At 35.1% G+C, this 25,917-nt stretch overlaps 1 protein-coding gene across 2 annotated transcripts; it reads right to left on the bottom strand.

Annotated features, from left to right (window-relative positions):
- Nucleotides 1-1,722: 1,722 nt before the first annotated feature.
- Nucleotides 1,723-25,917, bottom strand: LOC110018447 (zinc finger CCCH domain-containing protein 37-like). 2 transcript variants are annotated; one of them, XM_020715765.1, is made up of 12 exons: nt 25,514-25,917; nt 21,849-22,093; nt 15,501-15,560; nt 15,317-15,409; nt 15,174-15,233; nt 14,873-15,076; nt 9,479-9,516; nt 9,335-9,381; nt 9,099-9,226; nt 8,909-8,956; nt 7,848-7,991; nt 1,776-2,083 (listed from the first exon to the last, which is right to left on the bottom strand). In XM_020715765.1, the coding sequence occupies exons 1-12, from the start codon at nt 25,842-25,844 to the stop codon at nt 1,889-1,891; spliced, it is 1,593 nt and encodes a 530-aa protein (XP_020571424.1). In that variant the 5' UTR covers nt 25,845-25,917; the 3' UTR covers nt 1,776-1,888. The 2 variants fall into 2 exon arrangements, with proteins under 2 accessions (XP_020571425.1, XP_020571424.1); XM_020715766.1 differs by lacking the exon at nt 14,873-15,076 and having other exon boundaries at nt 1,723-2,083.

Here is a 25,917-nt window from a genome sequence, read left to right as displayed (position 1 = left end):
CCTTCGAAAATGGTCGAGACTATCCCAACAATGTGGACGACATTCGTCTGGACAGATCCTGCTAGAGCTTCATTGTCGGGGCTTTGCCATACCTCTGACCCAAGGTCCCTGGGCCACAAATTCCTTCAGTTTTCCCTCCTTAATGAACTCATCGATGATGTTCCAGAGATGTCCACATTCCTCTGTAACGTGATCATGGTCCTGGTGGTACTTATAATATTTTCTTAAGTCTCGAAGGAAAGATCCAGTTCTCATTGGAGTGGCCTCTTTGAAGTATTCATTGTCCTAAACGGCATCCACAATCTCCGCAGTTGATACTCTCAATGGGGTAGCTTGTAAGCCCTCAAACTCACTATACGGTTGTTCATGACATTGTGTCAATCACGGGTCACAATTCCTCACCTAACCTCCCTACTGCTTGGATTGGCAATCTTTGTATCGTCGTCTGAAGGGCAGTTTATGGTCCTCCTTTGACTTTACCTCGCTGCTCGAGGGAGCCCTCGTTTGGACCTGACGTTCTTTCAATTCTCACTTGGGGTTGTTTTCCTCCGCTAGGATGCATTTGGTTATTTCCCAAAGCACGGCCAAGACTTGAGGTTTGTGCATATTAGGGTCATATAAAAACCTCTCGAACCTCAAGCCTTTTAAGATGTTCAATCCAAAATTATCTAGGAGCGCGCCTAAGGTAAAGCAAGAAAAGAAAAGTGACGATGGCAAAGAGAGAGCAAGAGTACAGCCTTGAACAGTAAAATCGTGTAACCCTTATGCATTAAATGAGTCCCCAATTTATCGAATAGGGACTGGTAGATTACAACTATATAAAGTAAGCACAGTAATAAGGTATTATGGACATTTGACATTGCTTAGGGTCGAGGTCCAGAAAATAGGCTTTTGTCCTACTAATACTCTAATTGGTCTTGAACCGGAGAGTTGTCTGACTAAGAGGCGGTTCGGGCGGCCTTGGGCTAGAGGATTGTCTGACTGAGAGATGGTCTGGACGGCCTTGTGCTGGAAGGTTGACAGACTAAAAAATCGGTCAACCTTGTGTCGTTTGTTTTGCTCTAATCCAGTATTGAGTCAAATCTTTCCCATCTGAAATATGTCGGGTAAGTGAAGATTGATTCCCAAACAGTTCTATGTAAGCCCCACCTTGCCATTTCATACTCTTTGTTAGCCTGCTAACACATTTTTGATGTACAATATAACATAAAGAATACAATCATTTTAATTGTTAAAAAAAAAAAACATTGTTATGCATGGATAATATGCAATGCACACGTAAAAATTGAAATTTATGTATAAGATATATTCATACATAAGAATCGAGTGGTGTGTGTATATAAATCTTTAATACTTACATAAGAGTTACATCGACTAGTGAGCTCTTTAACTCGGCAGACGGCAAACAAATCATATCATATAACGTAAAATAATTGACAATAATACCAAAACATAGAATGGACGTCACCTCATGCCGACCATGCCGATTCAGAATCAGGAAATTCATACATCAATCCTACCATTGAAACCAATTAAAATTGATGTCTAATGACTGATAAATAAACACAACCAATTATTTTATAATACTTATATAATAATTTTAATATTTAATTATTTTAGTAAACATATCCTGAAGCATATCTTTACTAATTTCGAATTTATATTTCCACCAATACTTGTTCTCATGCAAGATTTTCGATACTCCTCGAAAAGGAATTAAAATGAAAATGCAATGCTAAGTTTATCAATAAACAGTCTATTTAAAAACACAAGAATAAAGGAGAAGAAAAAAATAAACAATCCATACTTCATTACACCATAAAAAAATATCATAAAGCTTGCCCAACAATTAATGGTTCAGAAGATAGGCTGCACGATCAAAACCATATCACTCTGAAGACTCACCTGTATCTTCCTCGTCCTCTTCCTCCTCACCCGACCTGTCACCGTTGCTTGCTTCTGCCGTCCCGCTGGTTACTTGCGCCATGGCTACGGCTTCTCCAGGAGGAGGATGATCAAAGCGGCATGCCACGCCATACTTGCAAATGCCGGTCTTCATATAGAAGGGACATGCAACGGAGCCCTGCGAGAAACCAAAAAATTGAATTTATTCCCATGTAAAAACTTGAGTGTTGAAAATTTGTCTCGCTTTCATCATTACTCTCTTTCTCTCTCTCTCTTCCATCAACTCCTCTCTAATTACTTTCCATCCATCCATTCCAAAGATGCGTTACTTTAATAAATTTAAACTAAGGTTAAAGCTTACAAGTTACAACTTCACCAAGACAAAAAAAAAGGAATACAAACGAAAGTGAATGTAATATGTTATTTGCAGGCGAAGTTACATTATGCATTAACAGTTTATTAGTAGATTTCCACCGGCCATATTTTTAAGGCAATGTGACCGCAAGGAATTCTCATAATATGGAGTTGTGCCCTACTACAAACGAGGAGTCATGCACATATTTCTGCTCCGACTACAGAAACTCGTGTCGATGCGAACCCTTCTTCGAGGGAGAGGCCGACATTTGATGGTGATGCATAACAACGCCCCTTTTTTCTTTTCTAGACTTTTGGACGATACTTTCATGTTCTCAAGGATCTCTATTCCTATGGTAGCTGACTCATCCAATAGTTCCAGAGACGTTGTAGTTACTCCTATGACGTCACCGCTTTCGTCTGACTATGTGGACCATGTCCCCACCATGACCTGTTTTATCTAGCCGTGCAGACCATGTCCCCGCCAAGTCCCATTTAGTATGGCTGTGCTTATACAGGATATAAGAAGCTATGTGCTATTTGTTGTTCTAAATTTTCATAATAAAATGAGGCGTTGTTATTTAGAATTTAATCACAAATAATCAAAAAGAAGAACCTAAAGAGTTTATAATGCTGTTAATTCGTCTTGTGAAAACTTCATTATTGTCATCATAATGGAAACAAAAACAATTAAGTCAAAAATAAATATAAATTGCTGTATTTTTTATGTGTTGGCCTTTGGGTTTATTTGCTCCCATTAATTTAAAATAGGTCCTGGAAGAATTGTGGAGGGTTAGGTGTTAGATATGTAAATACATGAAATTAGTTTAAAACCACAGTTCTGAAAACTTGACTGGACCGGCCGGTTTGATCAGGAACCGGTCACTGGTCCAGGCTGGTTCCGTCTGGATGTGTAAAGTAGCTGCTTCTGCACTGAACCGTTCGAGATTGTTTGGAAATCGCAGTTCGATGAGAAACCGGCGAATTGGGTCCGATCGTGTGAACCACCGCAGACAACTTCCGTCAACACAATCGCCACACTATCAGTCGTAAACTTGAAATGGATTGCTCCGGTGAGAACTTTTTGAGATCATTTATGAAATCAGTCTCACAATGAGAAGAAAAAAAGCAAGAAAGGTACGAAGGACAAGCCATTGGGATGAAAGCAATTCGTACAAGGTTTTGCATGGGGAGTGTCCAATGGAGAAGAAAAGCATTGGAAATGTAGTCAAAGAGTTCTTTAGCATCATGTGGCAAATTCAATGATGGGAGGAAAAGCATCCACCATATCATAAGTATCCCATGCAGCGTGGCAAATGGGAGCCAATAGCAAACTCGAGAAAACTGAGTTATAAGATGATTGAGGTGTAAACAAGGAAATTGCAATAAACTTTAGGTTCTTACAATTTTTTTTTTTTAATAAAAATTTTATTAAAAGTTTTAGTGATACGAGACTAATATTTTATATTTATATTCTCTGAAAATCAATTGCTATTAAATTTACGAATAACACATCAAAATTATTGTGGTGTTAATTATTTAAATATTGAGATATTTATTTTATATTTTATAACTAATTTTTTAAACTACGGCACAGTCTCCTTTCTATTACTGGAAAAAGGAATATAAGTGTCAAATAGAGGGGGGACAGAGGAAGTGATGAGTTGGGCAGTCGTAGAGGGGGAGATGAAGCAAGAAGATTAGGAAGTCGAAGAAGGAAGAAACGAGGCAAGAGGGTGAGGAAGCCAAGGAGGCCAGTCCTCCCTATAAATTGACGTGTGACATAGGAAGATAAAGAAGTCGAAGCAATCCTAACAGCTTACCAAAAGAGTCGATCGAAACAGACAAAGGAGGAAGGAGTTGCTCGTGAATGCGGTGCTGAAGAAGGATAGCCCGTGCCCTGGTCGATTGAAGGAAGAAAGGGGAGAGGTGAATGCTCTCAGGCGCATACGGTTAAGTTCGTGTGTTTGTGAGGGAGAAAATTCGAAGCAATAGCTCTCAATATAAATCTCTCGCGTGCAGAGGTGTTCGAGCCAAAGGAGAAAGAAGGGAAGGAGAAATCGTGCAGCAGCCAAAACTTTAGATTTATGTTATAAAGGATTAGATATTAATACAGTATATTATTGGGTTTGTGTGTGTGTGTGTGTGTGTGTGTGTGTGTATAATACCATTAAATATTATAATAATAATAAAAATATGAAAGATGTATTTAAAAAATGAAAGTAAGGAATACCATTAAATATTATAATAATAATGGAAATATGAAAGATGTATTTAAAAAATGAAAGTAAGGTCTAAAATTACTTATGTTAAACTAGAGTAAAAATTAATTATAAATGTTGATTTAATATTAATTTTGTTGGCTGAATTAAAACAACATAAATACTTAAAATAAAAACTTTTAATCAACAATTAAACTAACATAAAAGAGCACAAAAGATAATTAATTATATAGCTAAAATTATACTTATGATATTTTAGGCTTAAACCAACATAAAAGAGCACAAAAGATAATTAATTATATAGCTAAAATTATACTAATGATATTTTAGGCAACTAACCATTGGAGACAAGATTAAGCAGCTTTGAAGATTTAAGTCGTACGACTTTGACATGAGTACTCTTGATCTATGATAATATTTTGGTTCTCCTTCACTATTTTACATTAGTAGATATTTGTATAAATTTTATTTTGATTTATGCGTTCTTTCTTTTATTGGTCAATTTGCTATGAATATATTAGTATTACTATCATGCATTGGCGTATGTTATATATAATATATTGAAATGAATGTTATGAGCACATGAATGATATGTTTATTGTTTCTACGTGCATGACTAACAATGATAGAATCACCTCTTTATGGTACTAGCAAGAGAACACTAATATACTTGTGCACTTAAATGAAAAAGAGTATTGATATTGAAATATTATAAATCGTATAAACTTTTAGACAGTGTTATTGTGATGATTATACAGATATACATTTATATGGATATGCTCTCGAATAATAAGATTTATTGAAAACATCTCAAATAAATATATTGATTTGATAGAAACATAACTGGCATGCATATTGTTTTCATTTCTCTTGTATTATTATAGTTTATGAGTACGAGTATTCACCACCTTTATTTAAGCTTAATGTTGTTTTAAATTAATATTTCAGATTTAATTAAGTAATTAACAAATGGCGATAGAAGGAAAAATATTTATAGAATGTGTAGACAAATAATAACTAGATAAATTTAAATATATTGCTTTAATTTAATTTGATTAGTAGTTCTTTCATTTGTTAAATGATAATTGAATATAAAAAAATTAATTATCACTGTCCGACTGTCTGTACCTGTCTTTGTTAATTTCAAGCCCAGGTCGGGTCATGATAAAAATGGTGTTAGAATCAAAGTTTAAGATTAATTAATGAAATCTTGATGAAAGAGCCAACAGAGTAATTATAAGAAAGTTTTAATAATAAAAAATAAAAATTTAAGTTAACAAATTAATAATTATATTCATTCAGACATTGTGATATACCTAATATTATAGAAGAAGAGAATCTAATAGAAATTTATGGATAAATCATGCCAACCTTCTTAAGGAGAAATGACTCAGGACAGTCAATAAATTTTGAGGACGAATTTTTTGTTAGTATGAAAGATTGTGAATTCACGTTTCTAATACCCGGGAGAGGAATTGAAGCGTCGAGTAGTGGAAGGGAGACGAAGCAATGAGTCAAGCAACCATAGAGGGAGAGATGAAGTGAGAAGGTCGAGGAAGCCAAATAGAGGAGAAATGAAGCAAGAGGAACGGGAAGCCAAGGAGGTCAACTCACCTTAAAAATTGACGCAAGATAGAAGGAAATTGAGAGGTAGAAGCCAACCCTAACAACTTACTGAGGAACTTGATCAACACGTGCGAAGGAGAAAGGAGCAACCTGCGACTTCAGTGTTGAATGAGGAGAAGTTGTGTCCTGGCCAATCGAAGGAAAAAAGAAGTACGGTGGGTGCAGGTGCTCTTGCATGGTCAGAGAGCAGAGACTGAGGAAAAAGAGACGGGTCGAGTTCATGTGTTCGTGCGGGAGAGAAAGCTGAAGCCAAAGCTCTTGAGTTGGATCTCTCACGTGTAAAGGCGATCAAGCTAAAAAAGAAAGATGGGAAGGAGATATCGTGTGGCGGCTGAAAGTTTAGGTTTGTGCTATCAAGGATTACATATTAATAAAGTAGATTATTTGGTTTGTATATATGTAATAATAACATTAAATAATATAATAAAAATAGAAATATGAAAGTAAATCTACAATTACTTATGTTAAATTAGAGCAAAAATTAATTATAAATGTTGATTTAATATTAGTTTTGTTGGTCAAATTAATGCAACGTGAATACTTAAAATAAAAACTTTTAATCAACAATTAAACTAACATAAGTACACAAAAGATAATTAATGATATATTTAAAATTATACTTTCATAATATTTTAGCTAACCGTTTGAGACATGTTTAAACATTTTTAAAGATTTAAGTTAAGACAAGTTATACGATTTTGAGATGAGTACTCGTACTTTTAATCTATGGTAATATTTTAGTTTTTTTTTTCGTTATTTTGTATTAATAAATACTGGTACAAGTTTTATTTTAATTTATATGTTCTTTCCTTTATCGGCATGAATGTATATAGCTACTTATTATCATGCATGTGCATTACTGTATACTTACTATCATGAATGATATCATTCATGTACCAATTGAATGCATTAGTGTCAAGTGATATATTTAGATTAATTGTTTACATGTGCATTACTAACTATGATAAAGTCACTCATTTATGCTACTATCGAGAGAACGCTAATGTACACGAAAAATAAAATTGATATTGACGTACCTTAAGTGATAAAAATTTTTAGACAAAACTCTTATAACGATTCCACAGATATAAAATGATATAGATATACTAGCAATATAATAGGATTCATGGAATAACATCTCAAATATTAAATTAATTTATTAAAAGCTTAATTGACATGCATATTATTTTTCATTCTCTTGTATTACTGTAATTTATAAGTATGAGTATTCACTAGCTATGATAAACTTGTTATTGTTATAAATTATCGTTTCATGTTTAATTAATTAAAAGATAAGTAATATAAGAGAAAATATTTATAAAAGATGTGGATAACCGATAATAAGATAAATTTAAATATATTATTCTAATATAATTTGATTAGTGGGTCTTGAATATAAAAATTTAATTTCCACCGTCCGACCGCCTATACCTATCTTGGATAATTCCAAACTCTGGTTCGGGTAAAGATAGCATCATTTATGTCATATTTAAATAAATTTAAAATTTATTATGTTATCCGATTAAACTCAACCCCAGTTTAACATTTGAACCTTGAATTTCTCTCTTCACCGGTTCAATTTTTGGTTCAGTTCTTAGAACCTTGGTTAAAACATAAAATAGATATACAAATTATTAGCCTCACCGAAAATTTCCATTATAAGGCATGAACCATAAAAGAAATAGCCACTTATCTCTTAACAAGCTTGCTATGCAAGAAAAAAATTGATTAATTGTTTACCTCTCTTCTAGGAAGCCCAGCAAGGGTAAGCTTGACACTTTCTTGGGGTTGCTTCGCACTAGTTGCATTTGGTATTGATCTATCGACAGGGTGGTGGAACCTGCATCTCTCTCCAAACTTGCAATGACCAGTCCTCATGTAATACTGCAGGCAAAAAATAACGACATTATGCAGTACAGCAGATGCTTGTTTGACATCAAGTGGCGTTAAATTAAAGGGGCTTTAATATACATACCATACCACACAATTCTTATGCTTTTACATATATAACACAAACTTTGCTTTTTACATTTATTCCACCCAAATCTTACATATCACATAAATAATATTGCTATTTTAACTTTTAGAAAGTGAAATACACCTTCTCGTGCATAGCTAAGGTTGACGTAAACGTCAAAATTTAGGTGCTAGATATGTAAATAAATAAGTGGTGCGGTAAGTCTGTAACTCTTCCTAAATTAAAATAGTAAGAATAGATAATCATTAATAAGCAAAAATAGAGACATAAAACTAATGTCTGTTTCGCAATTGTACATGTTATGGAATAGATAATCATTCCCTAAATAGTTAAAACCCTCACATCAATGACGAAGACTCAACAACAAACTATTCGACCATCAATTAAAGTCATGAAAACAAGACGTGTATTTACACAAGTTTTTAAGAAGTAAAGAAGATGGAAAGGTCATGATATTGAATTATAATGATAAACATAAGCATGTCATATATCATGATGAAAATTATGCAAGAGGCAAGACTCTTTATAATAATAAGCTTTCTACTAAATTTTGGTGATGCCAAATGTCTTGAAATCAGGCTACAAAAAGCGCAGCAATCTAAAACCTTGTTGTCAGAAAGAAAATCTTTTCGAGATAAGTTACATGCTTGGTAAAACAAAAATATAAAAAAAGAAGGAACCCTTATACTAAAAACATCTGAGAAAATTTAAAAAAAACTACGATATAGAAGATTAGCATATTTCCAAGGATTAAGGCCCTAAAAATACAGAGCATTAGTCAGCACACTTATCAAAAAGGTTTGGAAGTTCATAGAGAACATACATCGCATTCAATTTCTCCTGGCCTTTGAGGGTATACAGTAACTCCAACCTGCAAAATAAAAGGGAAAGTTAGTCCATGCAAAATGAAATCTGAAGCCGAAACCTGACTGGTTCTGCAAGACATTAAACCCATTATGAATGGCGTCATTATTAAGATAAGCATAGTGGATGTGGGGTGTCACACAAGCTACCTGAGCCAAACGAGGATCTACAGTTGGGAGAAAAGTAGCAGCTGGATTTACCACTCCGAGAGGATAACTGGCAACGGCTGGAGTTAAAATTGCATTGTTTAAATTTGCAGTATGTGTGGGATTGATAACTGCAAAAGTTTTCCAACCAAACAAAACTCAGAAGTGCAGAGGAAAAAAAAACAAAAGAAGAAGAAGAAGAAGAATCCTCAGAATATATAGTACAGTAAGCAACATACAGACTCTATCTGGATGACTATATCGACAAGTAGCACCATATTTGCAACTGTGCAAAGAAGAGAAGGAAAAAAATGATTTTGTATGGTGCCAGGGATTTTGTTTTGTTTAAAATATTCTACATGCAGAAATAAAAACAAACACACCTGCCAGTTTTTAGGTAGAACGGGCATTCTGCTTCACCCTATAATAAAGAGAAAGATTAGAAAATTTCACATAATAGTAAAATAGGGACTTTCATTTATTTGGAGATGCTTGATTAGGGATTTCAACAAATTATACGGTCATATCTATGTGGGTACTGTTGACCTCATTTTCGGATGAGGTCTTCACTTCTCTCCTTAGAGCCTAGGGTCTAGCTATAAAGAGAAAGATTAGAAAATTTCACATAATAGTAAAATAGGGACTTTCATTTATTTGGAGACGAGCGATTAGGGATTTCAACAAATTATACGGTCATATCTATGTGGGTACTGTTGACCTCATTTTCGGATGAGGTCTTCACTTCTCTCCTTAGAGCCTAGGGTCTAGCTCTAGGTTTCTCTTGTTTGACCCTCCTAGAGGACTAGTACGAAACACACATCATTTAGAAAATTCGAGCCACCCCGTCACTCCTTCGAGTTTCGCATGGGCGGTCCCAAATCCTCGGCATCCCGTTGAGTTGATTAAGATCGGCACATGAAACTCGAGTCGAGTTCCTACATTAATAGGAGTAGCTCCTAGGGAACCCCTTTGCGACCCGAACGCTCGATAATGCCGCATTTTACGCATGCATCGCACCCCGCACGATTTTGGCTTAAATTGACTCGCCCAGCGGCGAACTCGTCCGGACGACCTCGGATAACGAAACGGACCACACGGATGCGTTCGGGACGTCAACTTTAGCTAGGAAGGACACTCATATTGTTATGGTTTCACGCGCGAGCAACCAGCATGTATATCGATGCACATTTTTTTAGCGGTGCGCGGGCCCGGGCTCAACCCAGGTTCAACTCGGGTTCGATTCAGGCTGGACTCGAGCTGAACACAGGCTAGACACCAGCTCACCTGAATTTGAAATTCAAATTTCAAAATTCAAACAAAGCATTTAAATTTTGTTATAATTAAAAATATTCAGGTGTTAATGTTTTCCAATTAAACCTCCCTACATTTGGAAACCATTTATTTCCTCGCTAATTGCTTCCAGAGTAACGGCTCCTGATTAATTGACCCCGCTCCAATTCTAAAAGGAGGGATCGCCTTCTTCCTCCGTAGTCTTCCTCCTCTGCCTCTCCCCAGTTTATTTCCTCGCTAATTGCTTCCAGAGTAACGGCTCCTGATTAATTGAACCCGCTCCAATTCTACTAAAAGGAGGGATCGCCTTCTTCCTCCGTAGTCTTCCTCCTCTGCCTCTCCCAAGCCCCTGCTGATCTCCCTTCGCTGGCCAATCTCCCGCTCCTGCAATTCGGCTCTCCCGCTCGCTTCCGTTTCCTCTGCTCGATCTCGCTCGACAGAAACCCTCGCCTCCCTGCTCTCACTCGACAGAAGACCCCCTGCCCGCTCGCTGCTCGATAAAAACCTCGCTTGACACCTTGTTGCACCGAAGATCTCCGCTCAACGCCTGCTCCTTTTGATATCGCTCCTCTGCGACTCGATCACAGCTCCCGATCGAAGCTCCTGTTCAAAGCTCCTGATCGCTTCTCTCTGCGACGGAAACTCGTGCTCGATCGAACTCCGAAGCTCTCTGCGACGGAGACTCGTGCTCGATCGAACTCCCTCCTTTCTCAGCGAAGCCTTCGCTCAACTCCTGTTTCCCCCTCGTGTGCGAACTGAAGCTCCTTGCTCATCTCTCGCGCTACCGAAGCCCTCTCGACCGCTTCGCTTCTTCCTCGCGCAACAGAAGCATCTCCCTCCTCGGCACGACAAGTCTTCCAGTTCAATTCTCTCAAAGTCGCGTCTCTCCCCTCACCATACATCTCCTTCCTGCTCTGAGCCACGGTAAGCAAGGTTTTACTCAAAGGCTCGTTGTTCGTATCTTCTCTATGTTTGTTGCAGTCTTTTTTTTTTTAAAACTCCCATCATTTTTTGAATCTGAAAGAACTATTCTCTAAAGAAAATTAAGCTTGTTGGTATGTTGTTTGGAGAATTTCCATGCTTCTTTACTTATTATTTTTGGGGGAAAGTGTAGTTGGAAGAAAATGGGAATACCTAGGCACCACATTGCTCTTAAAGCTTCCATGACATTTACATAGATATTACAGGAGGCGTAGATATTACATACATAGATATTACAGGAGGCGTATTGATTCGTATGTCTAAAACCTGAACTTTCATATTCATATGCATACTACCTAAATCCTGGGTTTCACAGAGCAAGTATCTCCTTTTCTTAATGAAAAGTGCAATTTTTCATGTTTAGAATTCAATAAGCTCTTTGGAGCTGATTTTAATTCTTGCTTGGAGTGGTGTAAACACTAAGCTTTTGGGCCATTTTGTTGATTTTATGGAATAGAATTGTGGATCTTTTCGGGTTGTTTTACTTAGCCATTTGGAGCTTTTAAAAGTATTGTTTTGGGGGGGCTGGTCTTGCGAAAATTTACCCACTGTTTTAGGCACATTATTCGCAGTTTTGGAGAAAGATTAAGGGTCTTTTAAATTGCTTTCTTTGGGACTATTTCGAGGAGTTTTCCTTTGCTGTTTGGAGTATAAGAGCACTGTAGGTTGTTGCACAAAGCTCCAAAGCCACTGTTTGGAGTATAGGGGCGCTGTAGGGTGCTGTCCAAGGCTGCAAAGCCGCTGCCCGGTGTCGTAGAAGCGTTGTAGGCTGCTGTCCAAAGCTCCAAAGCCACTGTTTGAAGTATGGAAGTGCTATAGGCTGCTATCTAAGGCTCCAAAGCCACTGCTTGGAGTACAGGGGCATTGTAGGGTGTTGTCCAAAGCTCCAAAGCCATTGTTTGGGTTCGTAGGAACGCCCGGCATCGTAGAAGTGTTGTAGGGTGCTGTCCAAAGCTCCAAGCCGCTGTCCGGTGTCATAGGAATGTTTTAGGGTGTTGTCCAATGCACCTAACCGCTGCTCGGAAGCTATAGGACCATTACCCAAAGCTCCAAGTCGCTGCCCAGTGCGTAGAAGTGCTGTAGGGTGTTGTCCAAAGCTCCAAATCCACTATTTGGAGTGCAGGGACGCTGTAGGGTGTTGTCCAAGGCTCCAAAAGAGCGGCTGCCTGGCATCATAGGAATGCTGTAAGGTGTTGTCCAAGGCTCAAAAGCCATTGTTTGGAGTATAGGGACGTTGTAGGGTGTTGTCCAATGCACCTAGCAGCTGCCCGAGGTCGTAGGAAGCTGTATGACCACTACCCAAAGCTCCAAGCCGCTGTCCAATGTCATAGCAATGTTGTAGGGTGTTGTCCAAAGCTCCAAGCCGTTGTCCGGTGTCATAAGAATGTTGTAGGGTGTTGTCCAATGTTCCTAGCCACTGCCCTATGTCATAGGAAGTTATAGGACCACTACCCAAGGCTCCAAAGCCACTGTTTGAAGTATAGGAGCGTTGCAGGGTGCTGTCTGAGGCTCCAAATCCACTATCTGGTGTCGTAGAAGCCACCTAGGAGCTGTCCACCACTATTTGGGTTCATAGGAAGCCACCTATGAGCTGTCCACCATTTTTTGGGTTCGTAGGAAGTCATCTAGGTGCTGTCCACTAGCGTTTGAGTTCGTCGGAAGCCGCATAGGTGCTGCCCATTGTTGTTTGGGTTCATAGGAACCCATACAGGTACTATTCGAAATTCCTACCTGCTGTCCGGAGTCGTAAGATCACCGTACACACTTGCTAGTTGCTTCCCGGAGCCGTAGGAGCTCGTAGAATCACCGTACTAGTTCGCTAGTTGCAGTCAGGAGTTGTAGGAAACCTTAGGATCACCTGTTCCGAGTTCCTTGTTGTTGCTACGACTTGTTCTACTGCTTACTGTTTTTCTTTTTTCTCTGCAATTTATTTAAATTCCCTGCAAATTATATTATGTTTTGTGAGTTAAACATGCAATAGGGATAGTAGCAGCAGATACACCACGTACGCAGGTACATTTTATTTATTGTTGTTTCTCCATTACAATTACTTGCTCTAACACATTATGCAAGTACTGAATAAAATTTCACTTTCAAAACAAAAACGATTTTTTCAAAATTAAACAACATTTTCAAAACAAAATAAAACAAAATATAACACGTTCTTTCGAATTTACGGGAGTCCCTCGGAGGAGGTAACCCACAGTTGCTAACGAAATCTCCCCGGTTTAAATGAGTTTCACAACTCATTTAGGTCATGTAAATTCAAAAAAAAATAGCGATACCGGAACGAGGAAACCGTGTGATCCTAACCGGTGTCGTTCTAATCAACTTTAACCCCCCATAATGACAACAAAACTGAGACGTTGAAACATACATGGTACAACCTTTTGAACCTTAGACTTTAGGACTGCTACTTCGACGATGAGCTTAGAGCTACTTTGTGGGCAGCGCAGCAAGGAGTTTGGAGCAGACTACAAGTAGAGGTGGTCGTCATTCTACAACAGCAAAACAAGTTTTCACCAGTTAAACTTTCCTAGTTTGAATAACCCATAGGTTTTCGAGGTAGCTCGCCCAACGTGACGTAAATCCTCACCCTCTTTTAGGCCCCTGCACAATCATGTTGTGTAGCGTAAGCTCTAATTCGCCTTAGGTTTTGAGGTTGTCGTCTAGAACGACGTAAAACCTCTTATCTCTGCGGGTTATTTGCATAACGAGTTATTATGCAAGTGTAAGTCTCAAATAATAAAATTAACAGGATTCAACATTCAAATAAAATCCTCTCTAAAACACAGTCACACAGTAAGATAGTTTGGGAAGTCACTGAGGATTCCCCTCAGGATCTGTGACATCCACTACCCTTTACTTCCTTTGGACTCCTGAAAGGATTGTTCTCACTTGAGCCACTCCCACTTGTTTTTTCACGTCCTACCTTAAAAACCTAAACTTTGAATTCTTGAAGACTAAAACTACTGATCATTATCGAGAGTTTTCTCAAGTGACAAGTGACTCCCGTCACTTGAGATGTAATTAACTAAAAGGGTTTGCCTCTATAGGGAACTTAAAACCCAAGTAAAATAAACCCTATTTAATCTTTGTATTAAATAGAGGAATTTGTCAGTCACATATAAAAGGTTCGCAGACCAAATGGATGTCACAAATCTCTTAGTTTGCAGGATTGGGTTAATTACCGGGATCTACACTTTTCTCTTTGAATGTGTAGTATTCAGGGTGTCAGGCACGGTTATGCAAATTATTGGACTAATGAAATTCATTCAGTCTCATTTTCTAAAAAATTATAACACTACTTTCATAATCTAAACTATATATCTTATATTTTAATTAAATTTTCACATCAAAAAATTGACAGATAGGTACACATTAGATTTCTTTCCGGTCAGAATTATTGATGCCATCTAAGGCTTAGAAAAAAGTCACAATTCACCGACCTAGCCGAATAATGAAAATTTAAAAAGCAGCATGTAGCCGCAATTAAAGTAGTTTACCGGTCGAATGGGTAGGCCCTTAGAATTGTGCAAAAAGGCAGGTGAGAATGAAACGAATGTCTTGGCTGCATCAGCATTGTATGTTGTTGACTCGTTTTTTTCAGGGTATCCTGTGTCTTTTCCAGCTGACTGTATTTGGATGCCCTTTGGATGATGAAATTTGCAATTCGCACCAAATTTACATTTTCCAGTCTTTGCATAAAACTAAAGAATTGAAAACTTAGGACAGAATGTCAAAGACCTTAAAAAACAAGAGAAAGTGAAGAAATGAATACTAAAAAGGGGCAGAGAACAAACTCACCGTGCATACAGCTTCTGATGGCCTTTCTGGTAATTCTGAATTGAAAGGAAATTCAATACTCTGCAGGTGAATACAAAGAAGATTAACAGAGTATGAAATTAAAAAAAAAATGAGGGGTGGCATAACGAGCTGGGAAGCCCTACCTCTGCTACAGTAATAGAAGCGCTTAATTTCTCCCTGGGATGGTTGAACTTACATTTCGAACCATATTTGCACGTTTGGGTTTTCAAAAAGTACTGCATAGTTAAAAAATATATATACATATGACGGCAGTTTGGACGATAATGCAAAGAATTTTTCAGTGGGGAGAAAATACATAAAACCTACAGGACAGTCAGGTTCTCCTGGTCTCTCAGGAAGGGATTCACTCGTAGGAATAAGTGGAACCTGCAACGAAAGAGAAGTGACAAATTGGTAAAAACAAAATGTTCTTTCTCTAACAGAAAAAAAAATTGGAAGCAGAGAAACCCAATCAAGTACTTTCAAAAACAACTTCAATGTGTCTAGAAAAAGCAATACTCAGCAAAACATTATATCAGATAAACCTTCATTCCTTCAGTCGAGATTAAGGATTTGCATGATTATTAACAATATGATATAACATTATACACTTCTTACCATATCTCACCAATTTCTATCTCTCATTTGAGCTACTACAAGCATAATCCTATATGCAAGCAAATCCTATGAAGTCTTCATTGGTACTTAAGAGTTTGCCACAAAAAAAAAAAAATAGAACAAAAATAATGATGACAATAATCCACCAAAAAAAAATAGAACAAAAATAATGATGACAATAATAACTTCTATAGAGATAGAATAAAATTTTATTAAAACTCGATCATGAAATGGACATAGTAATCTGGTAAACGAGTTCTAAGGTTTTTAAATGTGGAAAGTACCACACATGTTTGAAGTTAATAACTAAGATGCATTATAAAGTCACTTGGAAGACCTTGGTAAATGGTACTATGTCATCCGTTAGCGGTTTCATGGACAGCCTAGAAGGGAAAATCCAGTATTAACAATTGATTCATTTTCTACAACGTGACTACGATCCTTACAGTTAGATTTTGTGGGGGAGAGAAGTAGAGGGGAGAAAGCGAAGAAAACCAATCAAAACAAGAAAGCGTTTACAAAGAAACATGCCTCAAAACAAGAAACATGCCACACAATCCTTACGAATTTACATATCTAACACCTAATCTTTCATATTTACATACATAGCACTCAAATCTTTAAAATCACATCAAAAGTATCACTATTACATGCAGAGATTCATGACACTAGTGTTGATAATTATAAAAATTAAACTTTATGCATTAGATATATAAATATGTAAGAATTGTGTGCCATGTATGTAATTTTTCCAATAAAAAAACATGAAAGAACACAGACATGTAAAACACGACATTTGGAATAGTGAATCATTAGCTCCATTCCTATATAGAAAAGACTCAAAGCATGTGCTCGATCAAGCAGTTCCTTTTTTTTTCCTTTTTAGTTCGCTTGTATTTAAGTTCTCTGGAGGTGAAGCTTGTTTACTTGATGATTGTACCTATTCACGTAGAAATACTTCGACCTTGACACTACTGTGCCTTTTGTACAGGTTTTAACTTGTTATTCAAAACTTTCAACCACTTATCCAATCAACTTGTTTATTGACATCCACAACAGCTCTTCTCCTTTCAATCATTTCAACAGTAAAACTTTGTGGAACTTTAATACACATAAAACAACTTGGATTGTCTAATTCCTCCATGTACAGATTTGCATGTTCCTCTTCACTTAAAGATAGGGTATGAAATTGCTCATCACTAAGTATAATGTTGGTTGAAAATTTTAGAGGGTTTAACAAGGTTACTCTGTGACTTATTGGAGAGAGCCACCAAAGGCATACTATTTATGCTAATTATGGCAATATTCTTCTCACATTGTGTTTCATATATATGTGTGCGCGCGCATGCCGCGTACCCCGACCTGTTGGTTTGCATCCACGGTATAAGACCCCTCAGGTCGAGGGTTTGAATCCTCTCTGGCACAGTTGGCCTTAAGGAGTTGGTACTCGAATTGTTAGGCACATTAGGGGTGGCTGAAGACTCGTATAATAGCCTCTATCCATTATATATATATATATATATATATCTTTTGGTGATAGGCACCGCTACATAATTAAGTTAATTTATTTTTATATATTTAAAATCAGTAGACTTGAAAAAATTTATAATATTTTGAATTTTAAATTGTTGAGCACTGAGCATTAACACTTGTTAATGTAAGAGTAGTAATTTTATTTATAAATTTAATTGTTATCATTGCCATGATACTTTATTTTCAACCTAATTATCTTTCATAAATTTTCATATAAATTTAGTTGCATCTTTATCCATACTTTGTAAATATGTTGTCTTAAAAATATTATGCTAATGCTACTTTTAAAAAATTTAGAAAATTATTAATGAAAAGAGAAAGTTATCTTACGATATCGCAAAGCATACAATATTAGAAATTGATCAACTTCAAAATTACGTAATCAAGGGAAACTGAATTAAACTTTTTTCCCAAATTCCATATTTCATATGGAATAAAATGACTTAAAACATTAAGAAATGGTCATAAAAATACCAATAGTATATAAATAAATCATTGATGATTACTCAACGATTGAGCAATATGCCACTGAGATGTACAATATTGAAAAAAATGTTTCCATAAAAATAAGAAAATAAAGTTTATAGAAACATACAGTCAGAGTATTCAAAACACATGTAAAGCCAATAAGGCTCACACGCCAATCACAATGAGGTGGCGATCTATGTCAAGAGCTGAGTATTACGAACAAGCCTAATTTGGAAGTATTCAAAATAAAATGAAACCATGCTAATGAGATTATTCCAAATTCCTCAAAATAAAACTTTGCATTTCTTTTATTTTCAACCAAACCCCTAAAATCCTAAAAACTTGCATTCATTTTATATTATACCAACTATACACAAAACCAAACAGGAATTTTACTCTTACTACTATAAAAGATGATGTACCTAGAGTATTACCTAGTCCTGTACTTGATAATTATTCAAGTTCTTTTACAAATTTTATTATTTTAGCTTAATTGAAAAAAAAAAATTTTGCTTTATTGGTGCCTACATGTCAATAGAACACCGGAGCATTATTGCCCATAACGTAGCAAAGTACACCCGCCACGCTAATGCACAGCAAGGCATTGGGTATCAAAATTGTGCAAACTATTTGTGATATTTATGGGCAATGTCGCATAGCATAATATCTCTGTAGCATGTGCAATTTTTATTTCTTTAGTATATTACTTGGAAGTAATATAGATATTATTTAATTTTTTTGTTAGTTTTATATTCTTTCTATTAGGCTTAGCAAGGGATTAAAGATATGATGCACACAAAGGAATGCCAGAAAGATTGTAAACGGCAACAAGATCATGCGGACTTGGACCTCAAGCTTCAATGAGGGCCTTGACTCCATGCAACGAGGAGAGTGATGGTGTCAGGCAAAGTTGACGATAATGACTCCAAATGACATCTTAGTTGTTGCTCCTCTTTGCACAAAAAACATTGATCAACACTAACTACTCTTCATTTGCTCTAGAGTTCTTCTCAATTCACATTTTTTTTGTCTTTTTAGTGAAATGCATTGCCACATGGTTATAATAATTAATTATTTTTTAACATGAAACTTGCAAAAAAAATTAATGTTTGATATTTAAATGGTTAAGCACATGGTTCTTAAAAATAGAGTGGCTCGACCATTCCAACCAGTAAATACAAGTCAAAAATCACTTCTACAGATAACCAGGATTGAACTGATAAATCGATCCAATTTTAAAAAACAGAATAGATCTAATATTCATCAATTTCACGTTTTTTACGTTTATAGAGTAACTAGAAAAAAAAAATCAAAAGTTAAGCATAGAGAAAGTATAACGTCTCAAAATTTTGATTTAGAATATTATTCAAAATAATTAAGGGTAAAATATCCTAAATTAAAGTAGTGATTGAATTGATAAAAATATTATTATTATAATTTTATGATATCATTTAAATTATATTAAAATAATTTTAATATTTATTAGATCATCTGGTTCAAACCAAAATTCAGTTGTTGAAGCTTGAACCTCTCAATCCATTTCAATGCAAGATTATACTTTCATAACCTTAATTCCTTCTCAATCTATATCTTGAAACTCTTAAACACTTAAATCTCATTCATTTCAAGTAAGAATGAAAACAATTATTCACACATGGTACATGTTCATGCATATTAATCTTCTTGTAGTGAACTGAATTTATCTTAAAGTTTTATTTAATTTATTGGGGTTTGTGCCTAATAACATACTTGCATGTGTGATTTAAAGCAAAGATAAGGATACGATGGAATGATATAAAGATTATGTTGTATCATAGCCTTATTTATGAGAAATGTGATTCTTCATATGATTGTTTTGATTTATAAAAAACCCTCTTTGGGCCTTTAGAATATCATAATTTTGCATCCAAGGCTTCATTTTCTTATAAAAAGAAACTAAAAATATCCAATAATCAGTTAATTCATGAACAAGTGCTGAGACGCATTATTCCCTCATTTAACGCTTCTCTTCCTCCAAAATAAATTTAATTGTCATGGTTCTCACAAGTAACAACTAAGGATGTGAGATTTGTGGCCCGAGTATGTGGCTTCTATATTTTTTACAAAAGGGAGCCCAAATAAGCAACCCAAATTAAGGTATATGGAGGCATTGGTATATCATCTCTGAGGTAGGATGGAGGTGACATTGAAAATAGGAGAATCAAAAAAGAATAATGAATCAAGTTACTAGACTTCAACATTCTGTGGGCATACCATTATTAGTTTTTATTTTTACCTTTCTCTTGCCTTTCTGTAAATCTTTTGCATGTATCGTCTTCCCTATTTATCCTTTTTTTTTTCAATATAAAAGTTAGTTTAATTATTGAAAAAAAAAATTATACTCAAATTATTTGCCTTAAGTCATGGAAAGTCTTTGTATTTGATTGATTTTTACAACCATTAGGGACATCAAAAATAAACTTAATAAAAATACTCACTAATAGTCTAAAATCATGTAGATTGTTTGAGAAGAGAATGTCTCAAACTAACAACAAAGAAATATCTCTTTCGCAACTTTTTAACTTCAGAGAAATAGTTACAAGTTCCAAAATTTTCAATTATTGTATTTTCTTTTGAGAAATATTCCATGAATGTGTAAAGATTAAAAATAATTTTCATCAGTTAACTCAACAATTTTTTTTTACAAAAAACTTAGAATTGGCTATTGAACAATTACTTGTGATGGCCACTATTATAGAAAATTACATTGAGCGGTCAAATAATTAATTTCTTTGCAACAATTGGTGTTTTTTGGGGAAAAAAAATACATTATTATCTTTCTACTCTATCGTTATGGCTTTTGTTTTCCTATCCGAATTTTGTCAAGGCTCAAACTGGTCTAGACTTGAGCCTAGGCTTCACTTGATTAATCAAACCGGCTTGAGCTCAAGTAAATGAGATGATTGAGATGTTTTATTGTAAAACCAATAGATAGAACAAATACAATGACTTACATTGATGACATATGAAAATAAACAGAAATTATGGGATGTATAACTACATATTAGGTGAGAGGTAATTAATACCTCAAATTATCATATGCATAAAAATTTTATGATTTTTCCAATTTATAAAATGACAAAACATGAGCCGAGTCAAACTGGGTTAAAGCTTGGCTAGCTGACTATTCAATCCCATCTCACAACCCATTTATGAAGCCAAGGCCACATCCAAACTCACTCCTTGTGTACTAAGTAAACAAATGATGATAAACAAATAATATATACTCAAACCAAATTAGGTTGTTGGGTATCTTTAGATTAATTAAAAAATTCAACAACTACCATAATAAGATTCCGAATTATCGACAAACATTTATTATTGCTTAGTTTCACAAAATACACCAAGCATATATATACTGTAATATTTTATTGTTATTCTCAACCTAAACACATTATAAAATCATCAATATTATCATAAACAAAAATTTAGGTTATATATTATAAGGTAGATGAATCTTTATTTAGCCCAGTTGAAATGGTCAACCAAGTGCATGATTCATCCCGACTCACTAACTAAAATTTTATTTGTATAATCGCAAGATATATGAAGAAAACTTATCTGGCTAACATTCAATTTATTCCCAATCTAAAACCGATCAAAAAATCAATGAACACGATCATGAAAACTATGCCAACCTATTCTCAAGAAATATAACACTTATTTATCAAAGATTTGTCAATCACCATCTATTGTTGAAAAATAGCTTAATCAATTCGTCTAAGGAAACTTATAAGAAACCAAAAACTTCTATGAAATAATAGAAAAATATCATACAAAATGTAATAAGAAACACATATTTAAACAAAATATAAAAATACAATAACGATAAAATATTTAATAAATACAAATTAAATAAGTAGCCAACTAAGAGTTTAGATAAAGTGAAATAGCTACTAAAATTTAAAAAATTCATCAAAAATAATAGACTGCATATATGAAGGAATGTATCTTATACTAGTAATCATAGTAGTGAAAAAAAATCTATAATGGAAACAAAAACAGTTAAAAGGTCACCTCTTTCCAGTCTGGGATTCCACCTTCAGGAACCCAAACTGGATGATCGAACTTGCAAGCCTCTCCAAATTTGCAGGTTCTTGTCAACATATAGTGAACACAATCCTTCTCTCCGGGGCGTTGAGGATACATAGGCAGATAGCTTGAGCTTACAAGTTTGGGGCGTTTGGCCAAAGAGTATGTAGATAATAAAGCATCACTTGGCCCAATAGTGCTATGTGCTAGAATACTCTGATTGTAGAGAGCTATACATTGATAGTAGAGAGAATAAAATAAGACTATAGAAGCACATGGGTATTGTATATATAATATCACGTATCATTATTCAAAATATTATCTGTAACCGTGAAATAGCACACAATTAGCAAATCAAAATTTTGTTGTGTATTTTTTTATAATATAAAAATCCCTTTATTAAAATGTGATACTCATCCTGCAAATGCTACCACAAATCTGCTTATTTATGGTCTAAGAGTTCCCCAAGATTGCATGGTTGCAAGTTGGGACTGACATTACTTGTACAGTAAATCAGACACTATGCCCCAATAAATTAGTGGGATTATGGAGGAAAAAAAACAAGCCCATCACAGTTAAAACCATCACCAAATTCCATAAAAGTTAATTGTTATTTTCTTTTTATATAAACGTGACATAATCTCAATTCCAAGGAAAAAAATCTACCAAATAGCAAAGTCCAATTCAGTGATTAGGAATGTTAAAGTATCTGCATGGTTGTGGAAAAAATCCAAAAAGTAAAGAACAGAACATTTTTGGAGCATCAAAATGGTGTTCTAATGTTAGTCAATAAAAAACTTAACCTCAGCAATATAACATGAATAAAATAAATGTTAAAACTACATCGACAATGAAGAGTCCAATAGAAAATCCTTGTATGTGCGTTGCATCCAACTATATATTGGTAAGAAAATCTAAGGACATCTATATCAATGAAAAAGTTAGCAGCAGATGATAAACACCACATCAAAGAAGATGTGATGTTTATCATAACTAAGAAACATCATGGCTTTTTGCCTTCAAGAATAATCACATTGAGACAACTCTCAAAGGATACTCTCCAAATATATGACTTCCGGAAGGATACATCAAAGATTAACAAGTGTAGAGACATAAATGGAGGGTTGAAAAGCTTAACATCAATAACAATGGTACAGCATCACCTTTAGCTGAGAAATCCCTGTGGTTTTATTTTTCTTAGTTTATAGAGAAACTGGAAATTTTAACTAGTACCCAAACTGGAGTCATAATTTAGATCAATTACAAATTTCAAACTGATCTGCCAAAAAAATTAAACAAACAAGTTATTAAAAAAAATGATTTTTGCCAGAATTTTGCAACATTTTACAGTTTATTAGCCACACTTCTTCAGCAGTAGTGCAACATAGTGCCAAATCTGATACTTGTCTCAAAGCAACGTGCCGGTGGGAAATAACTTGTTTCCAAATACAATTTAATAATTTCAAGAATGCATTTCATGATGGTGCAAATGACAAATGGTTTAAATTTTCAGTAATACTACATATATGCATTTCAATTAAAGACAAAAAATAAAACACATGCAGATTAATTGCTATGTGCTTTTGTTATCTATGTATGAAAAACTACATGATGTAAAAAAAGTTGGGCTGCGAGAAAGAAAATTTAGAAAGAAAAATTGTTATACGGCACCTTTTAAAAAAAAGGACAAACTAGTGATAGTCAAGTAGTTAAACCCAACAACAACAAAAACTTATAGCAACACAAAAGATCATGCATGAGTTTTCAAGTAAAAATAGTTTTATAAAGTGAAGCAAACACCAAACTACAAGAAAACAATAAAAGAATATTAACATAATATTTTTTTCTCAATTTTTCAATGAAAATGTTTCACATGGCATACAATCTATGATTCAAGTTCCTCAATAAATACAGATGCAAGTATCAAAGTAGTCCCAAATAACAAATTCCAAGATACAATTTACATGTATATGGAAAGTGGAAAGCATTAACATGCATAAAATAATAGCAGCCCAATAATTTCCACCTTAGATGTTGAATCGTAAAGGGAAGTGACATGTACCTAAACCTTATAAAAGCATTATATAATTCTATATTAAGAATAATTAAATGGAGAAAGATGAACAAGCACTATTTATTATAGGTATATCACTGGGAAGTACAGACTGAAAGAAATAACTCAATTAGGAAAGCCCAAAACTAAATCAGGAAACCCCAAAACCCCATTGTAATCTATGAATGAGAAAAGGCAATGAGAAATATATAATGTAGATAAGTAATCCAGTCTATATATAGCACACAGAAGTCGAGACTACTGCAATTTAATGAGACAGCAAGCACAAATGGCCCAACGTCGCAGCAATTAAGGATTAGGGCATAAAATCATAAGAATGGCATGGTTATTTACAATCCCTGCAAGCTTCGGATGAGAAAGACTGCATTCACCTCTTTCATATAGGGCAATTGCATGCTTGTTAAAAGAAGAGTATCATCAAGGCACTAAAAACCTAAAATCGCCTGGGTGACAGATGAGGCAATTTTTTTTTTCTGATACAGAGATAATTAATAAATATATATATAAAATAAATGTAACCAATTTCTTAAAAATAACTTTAAATTTTGCTATTTGCAGTATGTTCGATACAAAATCATACAACTCTGTTAAAATAAGACTGATCTTAATTTGGAAATGTATTGAAATTATCATTCAAAAAACAATATTTCAGAATGTCCAGTTTATGATACATAATAAATCTTTTTTACTTCTCTTTAGCTATAGCAACGATCACACTCCTTCCTATGCACAAGATCATTAAAGTTTGATATTTGCGGTATGCTCGAAAAAAATCATAAATCTCAGCTAAAAAAGGACTCATCATAATTTTGAACTTCATTGAAGCTATCATACAAAAAAAATTTATTGAAGCTATCATACAAAAAAATTTATTTCAGAATGTGCGGTTGATAATAAATATTAAGTGCAGTCTTTCATATACACAAATACTGGCTAATATAATAAACATTGAAGCTATCATACAAAAAAAATTATTTCAGAATGTGCGGTTGATAATAAATATTCTTACTTCTTTTAGAAATAGGAATAAGTGCACTCTTTCATATACACAAATACTGGCTAATATAATAAATCAAAAGTATGAGATGATAATTATAAGCCATAACATCATAAAACCATCATGGAAATCTGTGAATTCAGCGCGAGAATCCCAAAAAAGGAGTCATGAGTGCATTTTTCTAATATATTTCCTCAGTACTCAAGTAATATTAATTTAACCCCATCACCTTATCGGTGTTTTTTCTACTCTTTAATATACCTATCCAGCCACTGCGGTAGTTTGCAAGAATCATATATTCTATAAAATAAAACAAAAAGGTAAAATAAGATAAGCAAACTAGGAAGACAAATGACAGAAGAGCAAATTTCTACAAAACTGTTGCCTACTTCAGAATCACATGTTCCTCCTAGATTCCAAATACAACTTTCACTACTCGCCTAAAAATAAGACCACCCCAAAAGAAATCCGACAACAGCAGACTCTGATCAAATGGCACCACAAAGAGTCAAAAAATCAATAGGTTCCATTGAGGCATCAAAATCCGAAACAAAAAAGCCGATAAAAACGAAACCTCACCTTCCGCGGACCTCTTCGACTCTGCGTTCACCGTCGTAGTCACGCCCAACCCATCCACCGCAATTGATGGCAACGTAGTCAGGCCTGCACCAATGTTCCCGGCTGAGTACACACCGACGCTGGGTATTTCCGTGCCTGGAGCCATTAAACCATTGTTCTGAGTAGTGTAGACATAAGAAGCTCGCTCACCAACGCCCGTAAGGGCGGTCCCATCAGTGGCGTAACGGGAGGATCCGACTGCAACAGGCAAGTAAGGTTCGGCGCCGTATAAGGAGTAAACGGTTCCAGTGCCGCCAGGGAAGGTCGTGCTGTAGTAGATCTGTTTGGCCATTTGAGGAGGAGTGATGCAGGAGTTAGGGTTTTCGCGAGGCGAGCCGAGGGTGGTATGATATGAAGAGGCCTGC

Source organism: Phalaenopsis equestris, unplaced genomic scaffold, assembly GCF_001263595.1.
Source record: "Phalaenopsis equestris unplaced genomic scaffold, ASM126359v1 Scaffold000022, whole genome shotgun sequence".
Classification (NCBI taxonomy): domain Eukaryota; kingdom Viridiplantae; phylum Streptophyta; class Magnoliopsida; order Asparagales; family Orchidaceae; genus Phalaenopsis; species Phalaenopsis equestris.
This window is presented reverse-complemented; position numbering and strand designations above follow the sequence as displayed.